General features: G+C 39.5%; 1 protein-coding gene across 1 annotated transcript in view; it reads right to left on the bottom strand.

Annotated features, from left to right (window-relative positions):
• Nucleotides 1–1,032: 1,032 nt before the first annotated feature.
• The window catches only part of MAN1A2 (mannosidase alpha class 1A member 2), a 134,187-nt gene continuing 111,108 nt past the window's right edge, over nt 1,033–24,111 (bottom strand). The window contains 4 exon segments of the mRNA XM_036379366.2: nt 1,033–5,520; nt 7,980–8,095; nt 15,181–15,353; nt 22,237–22,456. Of these exon segments, the coding sequence (XP_036235259.1) occupies nt 5,388–5,520; nt 7,980–8,095; nt 15,181–15,353; nt 22,237–22,456 (642 nt within the window). The 3' untranslated portion in view covers nt 1,033–5,387.

The raw sequence follows: 24,111 nt of genomic DNA, 5'->3' as shown, positions 1-24,111 counted from the left end.
CAAAGGACAGGACACACCTTGCTACAGCAAGTGAATCCCAGTGAGGTGGCTCAGGGCCTGAGGACACCACAGGGAGATCAAGGGATGCAAAAGCTGCTGCTTCAGAAGCAACGCTGCAGTTTTGGGAGCTGGGCGCAGCATGAAAGTGCCAGTGCAAGAAGCTATGGAGCAGCACATGGATGAAAAACTGGATCTCAAGGTGGATGGCATGGCAGTACACCAGGGGCCAGGTGTTGCACTCAGTTATGGCACTTTGGAGGTAATTTCCTCTTATGATCATTGCATCCTGAAAACAAGGTACCATGTATGAGCAACATGGGTGATGTCAGACAGAAAGGATTATCTACAGTTAATGTGAAACAGAAAGCAAATCTGGTTATTCATAGGCTGTACTGGAAAAAACAGAGCTACAGCAGCAGTTCCAGAGAATTTCAAGGTGCAGGGGGAAAACAAGCTCAGTTGAAGCCATTTCCCCATACCAGTTTCCCTGTGAATAACACTTAATTGGAAACTTTTTCCATTTCCCAGACAGCAGAGGAATGGACAGACAGACGTTATTGCCCAACTCAGTGGCTACTGCAGTCTCAAGAAAAGCTGGGGGTTTAACCTGGTGGCTTAATAATTTAGTACCACTGCTTGTCTGCCTGACCCTTTACCCTCATCTAAAAGGATCTTTGAACGTTTTAGCCACTTTCACACAATTTGAGAAATGGGGAGAAATCTCAAACTTTTATGAGGTTTGGTGGCTTTCACAACGACACCCAGGAACAGCCTCAAAGTGTTGTGCAGGAAGCTGCATCTTGAGAGCCATCTGAGCACTACAGGGACCTGTCAGAAGCAAGTACAAGGTACAGGGGTTTAATTTTGCAACAAGCAACAAGGAGTTTTGATACATGTTTAAGTTGACAAAGTCCCTAGTAGAGCTGCAGCAGAAAGAAAAGTTGCAGCACCACCACGCCTTTGGAATAGGGTCAGCTTCACACTTCAGTGCTACAGCATGCTGCTTTTGGAGGCAAAGGACAAAAACCACTCTTTTCACTTAAAGACATTCTTTATTCAATCTTTTTTATATACAATATTATTTTTTAATCTGTAAAAAGTACATATGCAGGATTCCAGGTCAGAGGCAGAAGGTTTCCACATCAGAAGATAGATTTTTGCCCTTTTATAATTTTGGAGGAAAAAAAAATCTGTCAGTTTTAGACAAAGCAAGAATAAAGGCAGAATGCAAATCCAACTTCCACCAAGCAATTAGGATTAAAGGCAACAATTCACTGTAACAGGTCAGGCTGTCTCCTCTGACTTTGGTGGTTCCCAACTTTCCTGGGCAATTACAGAGCAGTTTGTTAGAAGGCGCTGACAGCTGAAGCAGCTCGTGCTTATCTTCTCTGCTACAGCTTGCACACAACTTGCAAAAGAGCCTGGGCTTCCTCTTTGTATGGCAACTCAAACTCTTGAGTCAGAAGACTTTTCTCAAAATTCAAGGAGTAAAAGAGGGATGTCTTACTCAGGGTGAAGGGATCTCCCAACTACAGCATGGATCAAGAGCTTGCTTTCATTTTTCTCTGGTATCAAGAAGCCTGTTTCTTATTTGTCCCCTTATAAACACGAGCTAGGCTCAGTAGTGTAAATACCAACAGGGCTTTGCTTAGGGAGTGCACCTCTAACCTTAAAGGATGGCATTACAGGGAGTGTGTAATTATTGTCACCTTTTAGAGCCCAGGAAATATTCAAATCTTGTAAAATACTGTGAGGGAATGTGTCAGTGCTTGGGAGCTAGAACACAGTGATACACAAATGTGAAGCAGAGAGCTGAAGGAACAGCAAAGGTGTGACTGGCACATGGAACTACTTGCTCTTCCTTCTACTCCAGGGCACTTTCTACTTTCTTTACTTTCCTTGAACATTCAGTTTGAAGGACTATATTGTGCAACAAAATTAACACTCAGAATATCCTTCAAGGGTTTTTTTTTGTTTAGAGGACAATGCTAAGAATTTGACTTCTTGACTGCGGGACATGCACAGCTCCAGGGTTGTTAATGGAACCTGCAGAAATCTGGCCTCTGAAAAGTCAAGCTCTACTTGTTAGAAAAAAAAGTACTGCTGGCAGATCCCAACCAACAGGCAAGTTTGAGGCTTGGATTAGGAAAAGAACCATACATCCTTGTTTTGACTGCATGCAAACAGGAAATAGACAATTTCGGGATTTCCAGGCTCTTGCCCAAATGCAGTGTGCCAGAAATGCACATGATTTTCTGGGTTTTATTTTATTCTGTAAGGGAAGAGGGTATTGTAGAAGTTGTAAAATGGGACAGCTACCTAGAGAAAATGAGGATTGTTTTGTTAGAGAGTACAGTGCAAGACTCAGAAACAGCTAGGACTAAAAAGTCATTTTTGTGCTTAAATTTACACTCTTATCTTCAAGAAAGTAAGACAGCAGCAACAGAATGAAATGGCAACATTCTACTGTACCTTATGTACCCAGAGGGAAAACAGTCTGAACTTTGGGTTGCACAAAATGCCATTTTGCAGATCAGAACCTACTTTTCTGTGAAGGACTCAGAAGGAGGGCACATCACTTCAGTCTGAAGTTTCAGTATCTGTGGTGCTTGGTAATTAAGCATGTACCTTGGCCAGAACCCATAACCTCCCAACTCTGCTTGATCTAGGAAATCTCAGGATGAAATTTATGAAAGAAACAGCAATTAGTCCTTAAAATGCATTGGTTTTGATAGACTCTGCACATCATTAGCTTCTGGAGGAAAAAGCCAGTTGGTATTTTAAAGAGTGATAGAGAATAAAGTGACTGTTATTAGGGTAACTGGGAAATAATAAACAAATGTTCTTTATTTGGTTTCTGCTGCTTATCTACACAAAGAAGAAATAGCAGTACTGTACATCTTCTTTGAGAAGAACACATAAGCCACGTGAAATGGCTTAGTCTTCAATTCAGGCATTCTTGTGGCAATAAGTTAACCCAATGGGACTCATGGAGAAGTTTGAAAATTTGAAGGGTTCCTCTTTAATTCACAAGAGGGGGATGGAGGAGAAGAAGCAAGTTTGCTGTTTCTGGGACTCCTTGACATTTCTCTGAACAGACTGGCAGCCATTCTACACCTGCATTTATCAGGAGGAGTGCAGGGACAGGTCTATGGGGCAGAAAGTGCTTTTATTATTTTTAATTCTTTCTTTCTTTCTTAACAGAAAGGTCTGCTTTTCCTCTTTCTTCTATATACCCAGAGACATGTAGGAGAACAAGGCAATCGAGTGCAGTTTTAAACTAATAACGGTTCTCATAGGATCAGAAAAACAATTTGAAAACACAGCATATCTGAACTTGGGAAAATGAAAAATTACTAGTTCTTCAGTAAGTCACTGAATAATAATTAGAAAAATAAATTAATGTGGGGCCAGTAAAAAGAATCCATTTATTAAGCTACTTCTAATTTTAAATAAACAATTACTGAAATCAGTATTATTTACTATACCGATTACTTTATAAGTTCTCAAATTATTTTTAGAATACTGCTGCAAATTACAGTAACAAAGTAACTGGTATTAAGGTACAAGCACTGAGACTCAAACTTTTCCCAAGCCCCATGTTTTCTTCCTCTTAAATTAAAGTAACTGTCTGGGAAAAAAGCATCTGACAGCATTTTTACTTGAGATCATATGATGATTTCTATGTCTAAGTTAGTGACACAGACAAATGAAGAGTAATTTTGGGGGGAAACTCTACAGTCAGATGTAATATAATACGATAAGGAGCAAAGTTTTTTTTTTAAAAACTTCATATAAAAACATTTTTGAGGAGGGAAAATAGCACTCACTCCCTTTAAATCTGATGCTGTACTGCTGTAGCTCACTGAAGAGTTCTCCCACTTGCTTCAGTAAAAAACATCATCAAGATTTTTTAAAGACTCAACCTGTGCATTAATTAGGAGGGAAACCCGCAGGCCGTTTGTCAGCAAAGGAGCCAGTCACCATGGCAAAAAGATCTGAGAACTATATAGGGGAATAAAAAGAATAGTCTGAGCTGTAATTATTCTGAACAACAGTAAAAGAGATTGAGGAAGACAAAACTGAAAAGATAAAAAATCTGGAAAGATGAAACTTTTTTTAGCAAATAAATGGAGACTAAAAAATACTCCATTTAAGGGATACTATCCAGCCCAGCCACGAAGTACTTGAAAATACCCCATGCATTTAGCAGCATAATAAATTAATGAAAGAAGAGACTCTTCAGTTTCTTTTTCCAGTCACATATAAGAGATTTTAGGCTGCTTCCAAAGATCATGTTGAATTTGTACTTCAGCACCCAGAAGAAAAGCAATTTTTGTAAAGTAAATCAAAGGCAGTTTTAGGCTTCTGTCAGACACCCATTTACCTGCAAAGAAGGTTCTGTGAATAGTATCCAAAGAATGAAATGTAACAGATTGTGTACAAAAATACAGAGCAGCAAGCTCTCACTGCTTAGCTCAAAGGGAGCTTCTTATAGTTTCATATACTGTATCCTCCTATGTAAATAAGGAAACAATTATGCTCATGTTGTCATCTCTTTTTATTTAGCTAAAAGAACCAGGACTAAGAGCAGAATGGTTTTTTTCATGTGACATAATTAGTGAGGAAGGGAAACTTAGGCTCCTTCCTACTCCTGTGATACGCTCCAGACTGTGACTGAGCTTGCCAAATGAACTAAGCCCACTCTGCTGACAGTGAACTACAAACCAAATGCTTACTAATTGTTTTTTTCTTTTTTGGATATTAGCATTATTCTGAAAAGGGAAAATGAGGAGGCAATATTTTTTGTACTTTAGGTCTAACAGATAAGAGGCTCTGAGAATGGCTGCCAGTCTGGACAGATGCTCCTTAGAAAATTCAGACAGGTACAGAAAGAAATTAAAATCCTGATGCTGCTGGTGCAGTGGTGTTGCTTTGTTCATGCCATCATAAAACATTTTGAAAAAAAGAAAAAAAGAAAGGAAAAGAAAACCTAGGTATTTGGAACCCACCCAATCTGAAGAGGTGACTGTGTGTTGTTCCTTGCAACAGCAAGCAGCAAGTTCCTTTCCCTGGATGGGAAAGCCTCTTCTTTCTCGTGCTGCTGCATTAATATTATCTGTAGATTCCATGTCTTGCCAGGGTTCAAAGCATGTGAAATCTCCGTCCTGCAAAAATCACACTCAGGTGTTTTGGTCATGTATAAAACAGAACTTTTAACTTATTTATATGTTGAAGAGCTTCATTTCCCATGCCAATACTTGCTTGACTCGGGGGTCTAGGTTTACCAAGTGTCTGTCTGTCTCCCCTCCTGCTAAAGTCTCAAGTGGTCCATGTAAACAAAACAGAGCTGAAAACAGTCTCTCTTCCTCTTCATAGAGCTGTTTTTATCGATATGCAGGATTTCCTGACAGTGTGGTGTTGGCTAAATGTAAAACAGGCAGAGGATGAGCTTCTGTGTTAAAAACCCAGTTGTCTAATGGTAGAAGATCATCATTGGAGAAAAGCAGATACAAATACCTGGACAACAAGACAGAGATGAAAAACATGGGTATTAAAGCAGAGCACAGGCAGGCAGGAGCAAGAGACCATCTTCAGGCCTCACAGCTCAGCAGCTACAGCTATAAGCAAATTACTTGCTTTCAATCTTTATACAGCACACATCCAACCTTTCCTATTATGATGATCTGCAGTCATTTTTATTACGATCAAGGCCTTCAATGAAAAGTTGTTATAAAGACAACATTTTAATCTTTCCAAGAAACTTTTGCTTTTCGAGTCTCCCTTCAAAGACCTGCAGTGTAAAACAAACATCAAGACCCCAACCACAAGTATTTTGGGGACAAGAGAGCAGAGAAGAAGTTGTCAAAAAGCTTTTCTTAATGGAGGAAACCCACTTGGAAATGACTAAGCCTCTTTAATCCAAATCAAAGATTTCATGGCATCACAGGAGAAGCTACTCAACCATGTCAGGTATCTGATTTGTCATCACCATTCTGGAAGCTGGTTCAGCTTCTGGTGAGAGGAAATGGGACAATAGATTGTGCAGAGGGTTTTCACAGATGTTGTACATTATAATAAAATGCAGAGGACACGAAGCATGTAACAAAATAAGGATTACTGGACATATGCAGAGAAAAAGTATTTGTTGTTCCTTTTTTCTTAATGCACACTTTGACTGTGGCTGTGCTGTAACTCTGTAGGACATACTGGTAGTAGGGATCTGTCAAAGTCCCTAACACAACAGCTAAAACTCAAACAACATTTCCCTTGTTACAGAACACCTGGCTGTGTGAGTGCAAGCACAACAGCGTGTGTGTACAGGATCTCTCACCTCCTGCTTGCTTTCCTGCCATCCAGAAAAAGACAGCTCCTTGCTGCACTTGACAAGGAAAGGGTGTCATTCCCATTAGTGGACTCTGCCACATCCAGAATGTGCACACTTGTTCTGCTGCTCCTTCGCTCTCTCTCCAGCAGACACTGGGAGTGTCTGCTGCTTTCAGCCCTTGTCACTGCCTGATCAATTCTTCTGCTGCCTTTATTTGCCAGCTCTATCCACAATCTAGTCAGCGGAGCCCTACTTTTTCTTTCCTTCCTCATCTATTTACTGTTAAAGATAAGAATTTCTTGCAGACATGATTCAGTTTTGTCACACATATCTTGTTTCCTTCTCCACACTCTTCATTTGTCTTTAAAGCATCAGGCCTTTCCTTTCCTCAATACTTCTGCCTCGCTCTCTGCTGCTGCAGCTCTCCAAGCTCTTTCTCACCACAGCAGCAATATTTCATCTTACTCAAACTCACCTTCCTCATTTGATTCACACTTTTCCTTTGAATAACTTAAGCAACCTATTTCTCCATCTTGGTCCTTCCCACTCAACAGGTACCTTCATGCCAGGTACTGCTCAAAACTCTCAAATTTGCTGTGCATCTCTGATGATTGAAGTATCCAAGCAGCAACAAAGCATATTTGGGACAGTTACCAAATTTGAATTTGAGAGGAATTAATATGCAGAAGTAATCATCAATAGCAGAAAAGACTACATACAGCAGGTATTGCTTAAGACATATTTTATGCCCCACTTCTGAGGAACATCTTCATTTTCCTCAGGACATACCCAATCCTTCTGTCTTTATTTTCATTTGGGCTATCTCATTGTGAAACCAGTTTCTGGTTTGGGCTATGCCAATTGCATAAATGTCAAAAACATCTAATATTCAGCTCTTTAATAAACCTTCATTTTGTTCCACAAGCAGGAAATGCTCCAAACCAGAAGTCAGTAAAAATTTCTGAGTTCTTTCCTAGAAATGCCACCATCTGCAATGCTTGCACTATAATATATCCAGTTGCTGAATGATGTATCAGTGAATTTTCATATCTCCTTGTGATTATTTAAGATGCAGACAGGATACTGGTGATACATCAAAAGTCAGCCTTGCCACCACAGAAGTCCCTTAGGAGCAGATTTCATTCTCTTATTTGGCTTTTATAGGCAGATCAATCATATACCATCAGCTCCTGGAGAGGTACTGTTTCTCTGCCCTGACCTGTTTGAAACTGCTGCCTCTCTCTTTGGGACCACTGCTTTTAGTCTCCAGAAAATGAACTTGGAGGAGTAAGTGAAATAAAATTAAAGAAGACAGCAGAGGAGGTAGCAGTGGCTGACTTCCTTTTTATAATGGTAACATGAGGCAACAAAGTATTGTGATTACCTGGAGGAATTTGGTAAGAAGCCAGCAGGATAGAATAGCCACACTATCCCCTTAGACACATGAACTTGGAGTCCCTTTTTCCCAGTGAAACATGCTGTGATGCCTGAATTAGACACAAAACCTGCCATTTTCAGGACCTGTTTTCTGTTCTATTTGGTGCTCCTAATACTCAAAATCAGTCTTTGTCTCCTTTAGCTACCTGTGGAGCATCTTCTAGAATTTAGATGTGAGTTTTTACAGAAAGATGCAGAAGTGAAAAGGACTTACTTCAAAGTTTCAGCAAGGAAAAAGCTCTGCTGTACATCATCGTATGTAGGAGATGAGGAATACACATCCTTGACACCAGAAAAGCCACCACTAACTCGGCAATACTTGTCAATTGCCTGCAAAAAGGAAGGGAAAAGACACAGAGAATTTAACTGTAGAACAAAATTTGGAAATTTTAAAGCATCAAGCTTGATGAACAAAGAAGGTGGTTCTTTTTGTGCTGTATTTTTCTGCTGTGAACCTCTTTGTTGAAGGATGCTATGGACATTAACAGTTTACGCTGAAAAAAAAAAAAATAGACTGGACACATACAGAAGTCGCATCCTTCCAGGGTTATTAATGACATCACATTTGGCACCCTTCTACATGCTAAGAAAGTATTCTGGGGAAGAACACTTTCTTTCCTGGGTATTTACTGTTGGCTGATATTGATGACATGACAAGGACTCCGTAGACTTTTTCTCTGAGCTCATGCAGTTCCTCATCGGTGACACTGGGTAGAACATCACTCAAATCAATGGAGTAAGTGCTGTGATGTGCACAGGAAGGTAACAAACATCCCTGGATTTTGGAGCTGGAAAAGTCTGAAGAGTTATAGGAATTCTTTGATTGGTAGCTACTCATGGAGACTTACTGAAAGTAGAAATAAAATACTGTACTCATCTTTATGGACTGTTGATTCCATCCTGTAAACTCTTCTAGCTCCTGCTTTCTCCCCTCATCTCCTTCTCCTACCTATGCTATTCTCTGTTTCCTGTTTATACAGCTGAAACTCAAGTCAGCTTGCATGCTGGACTGCAGCAGAGCTCTTTACCTTTAAAGCACGGAGTTTAAATCCATGCACATTCCATGAATGAAGGGGCCAATGGATTCTCCCCATCCCCAGCTCCAACACAGTACTGTGAAAAGGACAATGGAAGAGGAGGAGACTGGAAAGAAAGCATTAGTAGCTCAGAGCACCTCTCGCCTACACTTTCATTATTCCACTCGCATGTGTGACCTTACAGCACACAAGGATATCAGCCATTAAAACTGGCTCTGAAGAAATGATTCACAGGTTATTTGTGCTTCCCTGCTGCTTTGACTGTGCTTCCTCAGCAGATACCAACTCTTTTAATAGATTCATGCAGGGACAGAAAAGAAGCAGGGATGAAGGAAAATGTTTGTCTCGGGATGTCTGTCATTACCAACGACTGAACACAGCCACCTGTAGCTCAGTAATCTATGATTCAGCCTGATAGCCTTGTGTGAAGCTCCTCTCCACATGGTGCTTTAGGCCCACATTTCTGTTAATTCTGAGTTTTGCAAGTTATACTCAGCAGAAGCTGAGGGGAGTCAAGGCAGGGGAGCAAATAAGTTTAGAATGATGCCCTTTTTATGCAGAGAAAACAGATTCAATCAAAACTAACTCTTCAAGGACCTCAGTATTGCCTTTGCATACTAGAAATACTGGGAGACAGAGAGGAATTTTCCACTGGGCAAATGGGCAAAGAATGTCAGCAGATGCTGTCCCTGAAATCAGGAGGAAAAGCAAAAAATTGAGCAGGATACCAGGACAATAAGTCACAGCACAGCAGGTACTACAGCTGACCTCCTCCTAGAACATACTCTTACCCTGTGGAAATCTGAGACTGCTCACGGACTGAAGAATAATCCAGACTGTACAAAGTTCTTTCAAGTTTCCAAAAAGCAAGGTTTTAGAAAAGCAAGTGGAGAGACTGGCAAAAGGATGTTATTGGAATGGCTGTGGCTCTAGAGTCTGAACTTCTGCCAAGAAAGGTACATTCTTTCTTGGCAAAATCTAATGCTTGCTGTAATTCCTTATCTCAAGCACAGCTTTCTCAAGATTGAATGGAAACGCTCCATTTTTTGTTGGGACTTGAGTCTAAAAGGAGAAAGTGTCTGGATGAATTAGTTTCAGATTTGGTTACTGGTGCAGGATAGGGCTACACTGAGTGTGCTCACATGCTGAGAGCTGGGTGGACCAGATTTTCTCTACAGTGAAGGGAAAGGTGTATGTGACAGATCTAACCCATGACAATCTCTTTGTCTGCACGCTCTTGCACAACAAAAGTGATGCTAGCTACCACATGGCAGCCAAACAACAACATCAACAACACAAACAACCCCAACACCACTCTCTCCACACAAAATCAAACCACACCAATCAACCAAACCAACAAAAAGGAAAGAAAAAAATTAATTGCTTAGCTTCTGAAGAAATAACGCATACACTGTTTACAGAACCATTTGCATATTCCTCCCCAGAACTCCTACAGCCACCAGGCAGGTGTTATATGAATAAACAAGAGCCAAAGCACTTTTTAGGCAGAAAAAGAAGTGCCTGCTCTTGGCACTATCCCCTTTTATAATAATGCAGAACACGACCTTGTGTCTGCTCCGAAGCATGGCAAGATGGAGGAGGAAGCCTCAGTGTTTACAACTCCTGCCAGAATTCCTAGCATACAGCCTGATCAGGACTCTGGTCAACCAGTCAGCAGCCCTGATGCTGTCTGCCACAGCCTGTACAGGAGAAACCTGCTAGTGACTGTGGCAAAATGAAAACAAGGAATACATGGTACCACTGTTAGGACACCATCTCCTTCCTCCTGAAGAATTAAATCCCCAAGCCAGTGTAAGAGATAAAACTTGCTTATTTTGGAAATTGTAGCTAATGGATAGCACTGAGATCCTCCTCTGTGCTGTAGAGGTCTCATATTTGGGTAACTAAGTGCAACACTGGTGAAGCCAGCAGGCCTACAAGACTGGAGAAAGAAAATGTACGATCTATATCAACTTTTTTTTTTCCTTACGGTTACTGAGTAACCTTGTATCTTCAGAAATTTCTCCTTAGAAAGACAAACTCATGTTCAGAATAGGCAAAGGATTTATCATAGCTGATCACAGTTCTACATAATATAGGTAGTAATTAACTGTATAGAAAAAAAGCCTCTGAAAAATTGCTTTACAGCTATTCATCCAAACAGAAAATTTTAAAACATGAACAAATAATTTGTCCTTGATTCCAAGATGTACAGAACTTCAGGACACTGGCTGAAAAACTTGGTGCCACAGACAAGCTGCTTAAATGCCACTTGAAATTCTCAGTGTTCTGTCTTCACACAGACCTCAGAGCACTTGGTGTAGTGGCATCTGCTTTGCCACCCAGATACACTTTCACTCCAGAGCTGAAGACCAGTCTCCCTGATAAAACAATGCTTAATTTATTGTACCAGAGAATACAGGGAAGCTCCAAGATGATTGGAAGGGTATTAAGGCAATATTGCTACCATTATGTGCCACTGGCAGACTGAATAATTTTAGGATGGCATACCTGATGTTAGTTCCAGTCACTTACAGAGACACATGGAGATATATATTTATAAGAATTAGAGGATAACTGACACCAATCAGCATGGTTTTGTAGAAAACTATTTTGGTCACGAGCTTGATTTCATTCTTTGAGAGCTACAAATTTGACAAATAAAGGTAACTGCAAAGCTGTAATAAACTTAAAAGCTTCTAAGGCAATTGTCATGGTATTTAAGATGTTATGGGAAGACAAGGCAACACTATACCATATAAATATAATTCCATTTAAAATTGACTGACAGTGCTCTAAGAAAGAACTAGCAATGCAAAATCATCACAAAATAGAGCTGCTTCTCACAGAGATCCACAAGGAGCAGTCTGAAGTTTTATCAATCACTGCAACACTGCTGCTGGCTAAAATGACATACGTAAATAACAGCAGACAGTGTAATCTGCTGGTAACTGGGTGCCAAACAAAATGAGTTTCATAAAACCAGGCACATAATCCTAAATCTAGTCATTGAGACTGTGTAACTGCAGACCCAGGCTAGCCTGTAAGGTAGAGACAACCTTTGGAATGCAGAGACACTTCAAAGACTTCCATGGCCATGTAAGACAGTTCAGTCTGAGTTCCTGTTAGGACATTGCTTTTTATAACCTATGAAAATTCTTTGGAAAGAAAACATGGGGGAAAGGACATTTAAAAATGGCATAGAAAGTCATAGGAAAACCCAGTGATTGAGAGCTGAAACTAGGCAAATTCAAATGGGAAATAAAACATGGGTTTTTTAACAGCAAGAATAAATAAATAATGGACCAAACTACAAGAAGTAGTGGGTTTTCTACTTTCCTTTATTCAAATACAGAATATAACAGGAGAATATTCAACAGTATGCTCCTGCCAAATACATGTGTCTCGATTCAAAAGTGACACAAAATGAAATTTCAGTGCCTGTAACATACAGGTTAGGTCACATGAACCTAAGTTCTTTGGAAATAAAATTTTATATGCTTCTAGAATGGACCCCAGCTCCCTCAGTTTCTCTGAGGGTGTTTTTTGTGGCATATGCAACTTTTCTTGACTGTGCCAACAACATGCCCACAAAAACTGTGCCAGTTTCTTCACCAGCTGTCGTACTCACAGCTTCTAACCCACGAAACTGTGAAACCATATTTCTTTTACCTCCAACTTATGTCTGGCTCTTTTCTGTCTACTCTTCTCTAAGTAGAATCACAGAATGGCTTGGGTTGGAAAGGACCTCAAAGATCATCTAGTTCCAACCTCAATGCCATGGGTATGGATGCCACTCACTAGAATAGGATGCTCAAGGCTCCATCCAACCTTACCTTGAATACTTAACATCCACAGCTTCTCTGGGCAACCTGTTCCAGTGCCTCACCATGCTGTCAGTAGAGAATTTCTTTCTAACATCTAATATAAATATGTCCTCTTTCAGTTGAAAACCATTGACTTTTGTCCTGTCACTATCTGCCCACATAAAAACACCATCTCGCTTCTTTTAATAAGCCCTTTTTAGGTACTAGAAGGCTGCAATGAGGTCTCCCTGGAGCCTTCCCTTCCCCAGGCTGAGCAACGCCAGCTCTCTCAGCCTGTCTTTGTAGGAGAGGTGCTCCCACCCTTGAATCATATTTCTGTCCCTTCCTGCAACCTGCTCTAAAAGGTCCATGTCATTCTTGTGCCGAGGACCCCAGATCTGGGTGTAGCTGAGGTCTCATGAGGACAGAGAGCTATAGGTCTTTCCCCTCCATCTTAGTACCAATCCTCAGTTTGCCTGAAGTTAGCCTGAGCTTCAGTTCTTGGCTATTTATTTTCACTGTTAATAGAAGCTCTGATGAACTCAGCAGCCTCTCTCTGGTGCAGTCCTATTTAGTGAGATATACAAGTCCACAACTCTTAATTGAACCCTTTATTCACACAGCTCAGATCAGTAATTGGCTTTACATGCCTATTGTGAAATGGTGGCTCTTACTGCTTTCAAATAATTAGCTTGAAAAGGATTTTAGTAATTTTCTGTATTTACCCTGAGTATCCTCCCTGCATATTTCTGTAATACTTCAGCCAGCCCCCCAGCACACCATCATCCAATTTGACTGGCCCAATACAATTGAGATGAATGCTGTCTCTAGTGCTAAGTACAGTATTAGGGAGAATTAGCCTTTTTTTCATCAGGAAAGAGATTGAGACGCTGTCACAGGGATTTATGATCACTGAGGGAATGTAAGATTGAACTTCCTGTTTTTTCCCCCAGAGACACTGGATTTGGAGAGATGCAACACAACAGGCCATGGAAAAAGCATAAGATTTGCACTAAAGTGCATAAGTTTTGTCAAAAAATATAGATAATAAATCTATATGCTTCAGAGGTTGGAAGACAAAAGGAAGACAAATTCAGAGAGTGTTGTACAACAGCAGTAAGCCAACTGCTCTGCGTGTCACACCAGCTTCTTCTCTATTTATAAATGATGGAATAAACACAGCCAGGGCTGTGTATGATGAGGAAGAAGAAAAAGTAGTGAGTAGGTGTGAGGAATAAACACAAGAACTTATTATCTATATGCAATGAACAGAAAATCCTGGGGAACTAAAAGCTTCAAGCTTCTGTGTCAGTATGATGGTGGGGTAGGAAAATTCCTAATTGTGGGAAGGAGGGGTTTGAAAAATTATTTATTAAGAAGTCAAAAATATTTTATGGCTATGTTAGATAAAGAAATCTTGTATCAAGGAAACAACAAGCAGAAGAAGGCAGTCTGTAAGGATAGAGGCAATTAAGCACAGGGGCTGCTTGATTTACAACTTCAATGGAGGTTGACAGAAGGATAAAATAAAATCCTACCCTGCACACAGAGAAAATTGGAGGCAGGGGAGGAGGAAGGGAGGGTTTGTTTTGAAAGCATTAATGGGAACCAAGATAATGAAAGCAAATGGAGAAAACTGAGCAAAATGCAATTAAAACACATGCTTTGCAGTGTGCTTAAGAGACTGATCCTGGCTTGAAAATCCTTACATCTGTAAATTTTTTAATCTATTACAAAGGACCCCACCTCAGCTTGGATTATCCAGCCATAGCTTCTGAAAGGAGCTTGGTTAGATCAGCAAGAATTTGTAGTATCTACACAGGCAAGGGACAATGTTTTGGAGACAGCAGCGATGCATTCTGGAATACAAATGCGGAACCTGTCTCCAGAATAACATAATTCTTGTTGGAACAAAACAGACTAAAAGGCAAAACCACACTAATACACAACTGTAAAATACCTGGCCTCTTCTAGGTGTTGCAGCTGTGCTGAGGAATGGATAGTAATGAGCTTGGCTAAATATTCTGAATACAGGCATCTCAAGAGATCTCTTCCCACCTTTTCTTGATGTCTTGCTTCTGGAGCAAAACTGGTTTTCAGCCACAGAATAAACTTACCCAGTCTCCTGGTTTGTCTCTTCCTTTGCTTTTCTCTCATCTCCTCTGGATGTAGTCAAAATATTTCATTACTGTCTTGTTATCTTTAATGTTTATTCTCATCTTTGAAACTGGCTTTGAGCTGTTTCCAAAGACTGCTGGAGCAATTCAGGGAAGTAGAGAAACTCTCGGGGGCTGCACACTACTGACAGACAACAGTAGGATTCATGACTAAGGGGTTCTGTTTCAGTGCCTGAACTCATGGGCTGTGTAATGCTGAATGCACCTCTCACCTGAGCATCTGACTCAGCAAATGCAAAATAGCAATAATTGTGTGCACCTTCATATGTACCCTGGTTTACAGGAAACTGTGAAAATCAATTACCACTCCAAGTGTTTCATTACCATGAGACTGAAGTGGCTTCAAAGGGGAAATACACAAAATTAAATTACTAACAGATTATTAATCGAGTTACCTGTGCTGCCTCCCAGCCCCACTGCCTGTACTTGGGATCGTGGGTGAATCTCCACATATACCAGTAGGTCTCAATCACCTCTGGCCTTAGGATGTAATACTTCTCATTCTGCCGTACTGCCACCGCCTCCACGCCACCATCAAATTTGAATGCTTCTGGGCCCAGCTTTAGTGCTGCAGAGGAAACAAACAACCAAAAAAAAAAAAGTAAAGGTAAGAAAAAATTTGTTCCATTCCAATCTTTGCAGGAAGGATGGGTAGGAGACTGCTTTATCCTAAGGTTGTGGAAAAAAAAAAAAAAAATAGAACCTTTAAGCAGTCTCATAAATATTTCCTACTTTTGAGGCCTATAATTTTTCTTATGAATAATTTATCTAATTCCTTTGAGAAAACGACCTATTTTGACAGGACAACAGTAATCCTCTTGAAAACTAATGGAACACTAAGAATATAAACACACTAACACATTCAATTATAGGATAAAATTGAAGTGACCAACATCAGTTCCTTATAAGAAAATGAAAAAAGAAGAAAAGGGTCAACACAGGTTTTCCTGTCCTTTGATCCCACCCAGCACAGTAGGAAAAGATCTTGGAACTAAACCAAGTAGTATCATACCAAATAACCTGTATCTTTATCCAAACTGTTGGTTTAAGGATGTACTGTCAGGTCACTGTAACTGATGTGCTGTTATCTTCAAGTAAAGGGTTTACAACTGGGCAATGAAGTCTTAAGTACACCAGAAAATAAATCTCTGAAATAAGAGATGCACTGTTTAAGCCCTTAAAGGAACCTGTAAAGGCCCTGTGCCAGCACCTGGAAGACTACTCATATAAGAACAACACACCTGTAGAATAACTGTCTATAATAAGAAGTTACACATATTTTGTATTAGCTGCACATTGGTCCTCAAATTTAACATTACTTATGCACTCTTATTACTGCACCTCACCATTTATTTTGGCAGAGAATTTTTAAGGTGCTGAACTCTGAAGCTGCACCCAAGCTTTAAAAATTATCAAAGCAATTAATCGTGTAATTCCTATGGGCTAGATGCAAATTAACCAAGGTTTCATGGGTCTGAAAGGGGAACCTTAGAATGCTATAATGAAAAATACAAGCAACTCTCAGTGCAGCCCCAGCAGAAAATCTCCAGAAGTTCCTTAACCTTTTTGTTTCAAGGGACTATGGCTCTGGATGCCAAAAGAAAAAACATCACACCGCTTCAGCCATATGAATGGTAAGAGAAACTCCATCAAGAAATGTTTATTGCACTTGTTTCAAAATGGGCCACTTTACCCACTTAAGTTTCACTTAAAAATTATATAAATCTCACTATAAAATAGACGGGATTAGATACAGAGTTCTACCAATCCAAAATTCTGAGTACAAGAATGGTTATCCTGGACCAGATGGAATTCTGTCTGCTCCAGTGTCACATCAACAATAGCCAAGATCACACATTGATGGGGAAGTGGAAGCCATCAAGTATATGAGATACCTGTTTCCATCTTTTCTATCAGCCTCCACTGTTTTTGAGCTCAAGACTTCTCCCATACTAGACATACTTTTTTAGGTGGTCAGTAATTCTTAATAAATTTATTTCCCAAGTACTCATCTGGTGCTTCCTTAAATCTGTGTAAGCCTTGAGCATCCAAAACAACCTCTGCTAAGGAGTTCCACATCTCTAATACCTATTTGATGCAGAACCACTCTCCAATCCCTATGTGATTTCTGATGAATTCTACCTAGAATACTATTCAATTCAGCTGTGCCTTGAATGGAAACTGTTTTATGCCGCTAGTTAATCTTTTTGCCCTTCTCTGCAACTCTTCCAGTTCTACTATATCCTTTGTTAAATGAGAAAGGACCAGCAAATACAGGGAAAAAAAGTGCAGGTGAGATTAATACAGTGACATAATGACATTTTCTATTTTTCTCTTTCTCATTTTGTTTTTCCTGAGTGCTACTGAGTTGACATTTTCATAATCTCAAAAGCAATTTCCTGAATTGCAATGGTCAGTTAGCACTCGTCATTTAATATGTAAGGTTAGAAATAATTTTTTCAGAGGTGCCTCACTTCCCAATTAACTACATTGGATTTAATTTAGCAATTTATTATGCAGTTACTCAACCTCGTAAGGTCCTTGTGAAGTGCTTTTATTTGTTATTATCAGCACACTTAGTTTATTGTTCCTGCCCTTTTCTGATTATTTATATATGTGTGTGCTTTATTTATAGATAATACATACTAAAATATGAAATGCAAATATACTACACTACAATGTATATAAATACAGTATACATTTTACACACCTATAGACATACATATATGAAATATATCAGAGTACTGCTGGTTAACCAGCATTTATCCACTGCAAGAGTGGAGTATTTACCTCTATCCTCTTTTCTATATTATGCCCATTTTCTTCCTCCATGCAAGTACTTGCTGCTTAGATTGTAATTGTTTAATGTCGCTAACGGGCCTTAGTAAAACACTTGTTAAAAAGCCTTTTGGAATCAGGGAAACATCACAGCTATGTTAGTCTTATCCACCAAAGAAGCTGGAGTTCTGGTGATCCACAACCTACAGAAACTGTGATGTCTTCTCTTGCTTTGTAGCCTGCTCATGCATTAAATCCTTAATTATTTACTCACACCTATTCCTAATGCTATTGAGCACTACAAGAAATGAAACCACCCAAGGATGGGTGACCTCTGCATGTTGAGATGATTTCACCAAATTCTTATCTGAAACCAAGGACGAAAAATTATAGCTAGCTAAAGAAAAGAAGCTATTATGGACACAATACCTTTCAGGGGCCATTCTTCTAAGTCAAGAACCATCTAAGGCCATTTTACAATGCTATAGTGATCACAGAATAATCCAAATGTTTTCATATTAATAGTGCCAATAGACTATATTCTAGGCAGGGAGAATAGATGAGAAACAATTTCATACCAGTGCAAAGCTGAACAACCACCATTTAAAAAAAAAATTAACTGACATAAAGTTGACTTCAATGAGAGCTGTATTTAGCACTGCCAAAAAAAAGGGGGCAAATCTTTGTACTTTTAGATAAATATATTTCTAATTCCATAAGTATTTTTGAAAATATTGTCTGTTTTGTATGTTTCTTTAAGACTACAATCAATCTAGCAATAAATTTCCTGAAAGTAAGAAAGGATTCATAACTATAATAATACTTGCTAGGCTCTAATTCATACAAAATTGGAGGAACAGAACATTCAAGACACTTCTCTGTGAGACTCTGATTCTCATTGCTATTTCATACATCTCACAAAAACATGTTATTATTCTCATTTCCTCAGCCTTGCCTGTTTAGCTGCTTACTGAAAGTCTTGGGGCAGAGACAGCATCTACTCATACCATTGCATATGTCTCAGCTGAAATCTTAGTCATCTGGCTTATTCTGCACTAGAATTGTCACACATAAAAAACAGCTAAAGCTGTACTGCGATTCTGAGGACAGCTCTTGTCAAGAAACTTTAAAGAAGTGCAAAAAATTTCATCCTAAAAGAAGCTCTCTGTAGTCAGTCAATACTTTACACACTATCAGCTAATGGCTAGGAAAATTCTTATGCATAAGGGATGGTAGAGTGTACTAAAAATACTGCATGCTATAGATCAGCACACAATACCATCTAGACAGATAATTTTGCTTATTTATCTAACCTCTACAATACTTATGAAGGCTGATCATTTAGATTGATTTGTTAGTGATCTTTCCATTCCTTTGATTTCATTGGACTTGTTTTTTGTAGCCATCTACAGATTTCGCATTGCCAATTATTTCATGCCTGTGTCATGGTGCTCAGTGGTGCACATTAAGCATGAAAAACAAAGAACTAATAACCAGAAACCAGAACACCTCAAGATGTGCAGTACTCACACAAGCTTAAACAGCAAGAAACCTTGTGCCATGAGCACAGGAAGCTGTATTTTTGTAGCCTTACCAATGCCCACTGACAGCATTGTGATTTCTTCTACTGGCAAATGGGCACACAAATCAGAACATGCCTCCTCTCTTTGTTTTTCTCAATCTTCTCTTCAAACTGAGAGCACACAGGACTACAGGAAAATCCTGAAATCTCCTGTCACAGGATGGGAGATTTAGGATGGCTGCAGCATTCATCCATTGATAGTTCATGGTACAAAAATAGTAGAGTTGGTAGGAAGCAGAGACATGTACAGACTATACATCATAAGACTATTCTGGTTACAGTTAAGTTTTCTCACTGATCATCAATAAGCCTTTTCAAATCCTTTCTAAGGGGTGCCACATGCATTCACAATTTCCTGAAGAGGGGAAGAGCCTTGGAGGGGGCTCTCTTGCTGCCATGCCCAATAGATCCTGGAAACACAAATCCCTTGCTCAGAGGCAGACCAGAACCACGACTGCACCCCCTGCCTTCACCTTCCAAAATCCACCAGCCTCCTCCAGCTGCTGAATTAGAAAGACATTCTTTGAGCAGTGCTACAGACTGATCCTCAGCTCAAGCAGAATCTACAAGGATTTTCACAGAGCCATGGCTAGGGCCCAAGCTTCTCACAAGATACCTAGTCAGTTCTCCAGCATCTCAGTCTGGAGTCTAAGGTCTTCTCTCAGGTATTCCTGGGGAACATTGACAGGTGACTCAGATTATCAGTGGGACTACATCCCTGCATAAACTTCTCAATTACATGGCAGTGATGCTAGATGCCACTGGGACATAATCCCCAAGAAAATACATCAGGAGTAGTTTCAAGGACTTTCCAGCTTCTCTGTACCAGTCAGCACTAAAATAACCGCCTTTCTGAAATAGCAGGGTTTTTTTTTCTAACAGGTTTTAAACCTGCAATATGTGCAACAGGTTGATGATAGTTGTCAATATAATGCCCTCATTTTCCAGAAATGCTTTTATTCTCTGAAATTCTGTTTCAATTTTGCTGAGCCTGAAGCTCAGCTATGGAAATTTAGGTTGCTTCATAAAGTAGTATTTTCACACTGAAGTATTACATCACCATTACTGTAGTTTATTACAAGCAGCTGTGGGATAACACAGGAAAGGGCAGCTCTGCTGGTTTATCTAAAGAGCGAGCTGCCTAACCCCTGCCTGCAGTCTCTGCACCCTTCTCCCTCCTCTGGGCATGCCCAATGGGGCAAACTCTCCCATGTCCATAGGAGAAAAATCAGGAAATTCCCTTTGCCTGCTGAACTATAAACCTATTAGCTGAACCAGGATGACTGTCTGCCCTCTTAAAGATGCTTTTTCTGCCATCAGCCAGTTCTGCCATTAAAGTGTACCATTATGCTCAAATCCTGCTGTTGAAACATAACAAAGAAGTTGACATTTTGCATATATAAGTTCTTAATATCCTTTGAAAAATCAGGCCAGAAAATTAAAACCAAAACATCCAAACACAAACAATCCACATTCCTGGGACTGCATGACTGAACAAAAGAGAACAAGGGCATTGCAAATTTATAGCTGTCTGTACAGCTTTCAGTCTTTCTTGCTCATGTGTTCTTATACAGTCATTAACTATGTAACCAAAACTTTTATCTCCCCCATCTTTTGACTTATTTAGGGTACATAATAAACATCTGAAGGAATAAAATTAGGTCTGCTCAAACAACTGTGAATTTAACATTGCTTATTTTTAAATGTCTAATTAAACATTTAAATGCAATTTTTCAGAATGCAACAATAGCTGCTATGTCCTACCTTTTTTTCTTAAGCATACTCATATTTTTTTCCTTTTCCTTTTTTTAAAACTTTTTATTTGCTACCCAAATAAAATTATCACTTCTGTGACTGAGTTATTTAGAAAGACAGGCAACTATACAATGATACGATGTAATCCTGTGGATAAATACATGAATTCTCACCTTAAAACTGCTTAAGTTATAGTTTCCATTATTTCTACTGGGAAGGTATTCCAGAAACTCACTTCTCTGATAGCCATGCAAAACCATTTCCAATCTCCAACCTACATTTATGCACAGCGAGCTTAAAAATCTTGCTCTCGTTACAACTGTGTTCTTTTATATCCTAAAATAACTATTTCTCTTCAGTGTTTACCCCTGAGATGGCAATAAATTTGTTCCTTTCTTCAGTATTATTTTTCTAGCCTGAGCAGGCCAATCTCTCATATTTTCGCCACTGTAAGATAAAAGCTCTGTCACTCTATTCATTCTCTTGGTCCTTCTCTGCATTTGTTCTGCTTGAAATTCAGATTTATACAGAGTATTCAGGGTGACAAATTACACATGTCTTCTAAGGCAGTCTTAATATTATCTAATCTCTGCTGAAATTCTTCATCTGATACAGACCAGGACATTTTTCAACTCCCACTTCAGACAAAGAGCTCCTGACTTTTTCTGGCAAACTTCTTATTTCTGATAGTCCAGTTCTCGAGATGTCCCTGATTGCTATTCTGAGACTCTTCCATTTTAATTATGTTCTACAACTATATGGCCACCATAAGCATACTCAGTACACTTCAAGCATCAAGGTCACTATAAAATAATCCTGGTCCAAAAGACTGACCTTGAGAAACTTCCAGCCCAACAATGAAGTCTGATGCTGCCTCCTCACTAGTAAGGCCTTTGGCCTTCTCACAGTCTGTAGAATACTCTTCATCCTCTCTTGTTTAATTGTACCCACTCAGAATGGACTATTACTAAAACCAATAAAAAGTCTATTAACAATTTTTTTCCTTAACTGTAAGAACAGTATATATGAAAGTAAAAACTTCCCTATAAATCTCTGAGGACAAGAGGTCACACAAATTCCTTCCTCACCATACCCATATAACCCATCTTAGCTGACTGATCCAAAACTGAGGACAAACATGCATGAAGGAACCATAAAATCTGGGTTTTGATTTACTCACCATGATGAAGAGCAGAAGTAAATACACAGATGTTAAAAATTCACACTGGTATAAAACCAGTGCATGTTAGACAAGGTCAATAACAAATCCTAACAATAATTACAAGAGTTGCTGTATTTTAACTATTGAAATAATTAGATTAACAAGAGGTCTTACTTGTCCTGTCATATGACTCATGACATGTATGTGCAATTTCAGCTCCGAGCTGCAAATAATGTCCAGCTTTATCATCTCTGGAACCATCTGCTCCAAGGGCAAACATTCCACCTGCAAAACAGGTCAAATGGCCCATCTTTCTTTCAAGATGCCCATTCTTCCACTCCCCAATGAAGGTCAGTCCTCCATTGGACTTTCTGATGAGATGTTTTTCTATGGCCTAGAAAGAGATTAAGAGAACACTTAAATGCTGTTTCACATGCAAGTTTTACTTATTAATATTCCTTTATCGAGTAAAGTCTGGCTTTCGAAACAAAAATAATTTTCTTTTTTCAAATGCACTTCTGAGCACTACTGGAACAGACAGCTGTAAGAATATAATTTCAAAGCACAAAAAAGAAGAATATCCTAACTGCTAAAAATGCTAATGACATCTAACATAGGAAAATCACAACATAGACAACACTCTACTTCAGAATTCAAAACTTATTTTATGGCTCAAGCAGTATTTGTCTAAGTGCTAACTCTGGGAAGTACCAGAGCTCTGTGCACTCTGTGAGTACTCAGAAAACACATCCATGTTGGAAACTTTTGGTCAGCAACGTATGCAAATAGTCAGTCTTTAATAGGAAGTGGCAGGAATGCTCCAGCCACCTTCTAGCTTCTCCATAGCAGCTTTCTGATTGCACATTCTCAAATGATGGGTGTTGGAGGAGCTGTTCACAAAAAAACCCTTTATTTTATACGTGTGGCAACTGCGGCTTTCTTTTTGCACATTTGTACCAAAACATGCTGTTGCTTGTGACTTAAAAATTGTATCCTTCTCTTAGAAGAACAGCTGACTTAACTTCCCAAAGTTTGCAAGCTAGATGGAACAATGTTTGCTTAAGCCTCTTTCAGAGAGGATCACAATTCCCACCAACTACTTCAGTATTTACTATGTCTAGCATTAGACAGTGAGAAAGTAATGAAAGAGAAGTGCTGGCCTGCACTCCTGTTGGGTTAATTCCTTCCCTAATACCACTGATAGATCTGAGGTTTGTGCTCATGGCAGGATCTAGAGAGAAGAAGGCAGAAGTAACTGACAGAGCAGAAACCAGTAAGTCTCTGACAGCTGCCAGGGTGGTTGTCTAACCATCAGGCAAATTGGTATTGACAACTGCCTTCTGCTGCTAAGGAGCCTGATGTGGTTAACTCTACAAGCCTCATTTGGGCAGAAAGTACTGGTACAGGAAGTATTGGATCTGCTGAAAACTGCCATTGGAAAGGATATCAAGATCTGGAGCATTAACTCTGTTGATTCCATTATTCTAGACTGTGACAAAACTGATGTTTTTGGACCACATGGTACATAAAAGTTGAGCCCTCTTTGAAGGAAAGCCACTTGAACTGTGAAGAGCAGAAAGGCGTATGGATTATTTATTTCCTAGAGGAAAGCATTTTTTTCCAAATGCTAAGTGACATCTCCTTTTGAATTGTATCTTCCCATAATTTCATAACTGTTGAGGAGCAAATGGTTGCAGAAGCATTTCCAGCAGGACAAAATTGCTGTGGCTAGCACCAGGATAGCCAACAAAGGCCAAATTTATATACTTCTCCATGAGCTACACTTCTCCAGATTTGCTTTCATGGTTTGACTGAAGAGGATGTTCTAGGTGCAACATGCTCCTCTTCTGAGCAGAAAACACATCTTCTGAACTTGGAAATAACTGCCTGGTAGAAGGGGTAGTTTTTGAAATCTGAAAATCAAGTCCTATCAGCTACTTAATAACTAGGTTAGGTTCTGAGTCACAAAGGAAGCATCTCAGGAATATAAACGCAACTCTCTCAAAATACTTTATCGTTCAACAACCTGCTGCCTGCCAACTGCAAAAA

Source organism: Molothrus ater, chromosome 2 (genome assembly GCF_012460135.2).
Source record: "Molothrus ater isolate BHLD 08-10-18 breed brown headed cowbird chromosome 2, BPBGC_Mater_1.1, whole genome shotgun sequence".
In the NCBI taxonomy this organism is placed as follows: Eukaryota; Metazoa; Chordata; class Aves; order Passeriformes; family Icteridae; genus Molothrus; species Molothrus ater.
The sequence above is the reverse complement of the archived record's forward strand: the minus strand, read 5'-3'. Positions and strand labels throughout refer to the sequence as shown.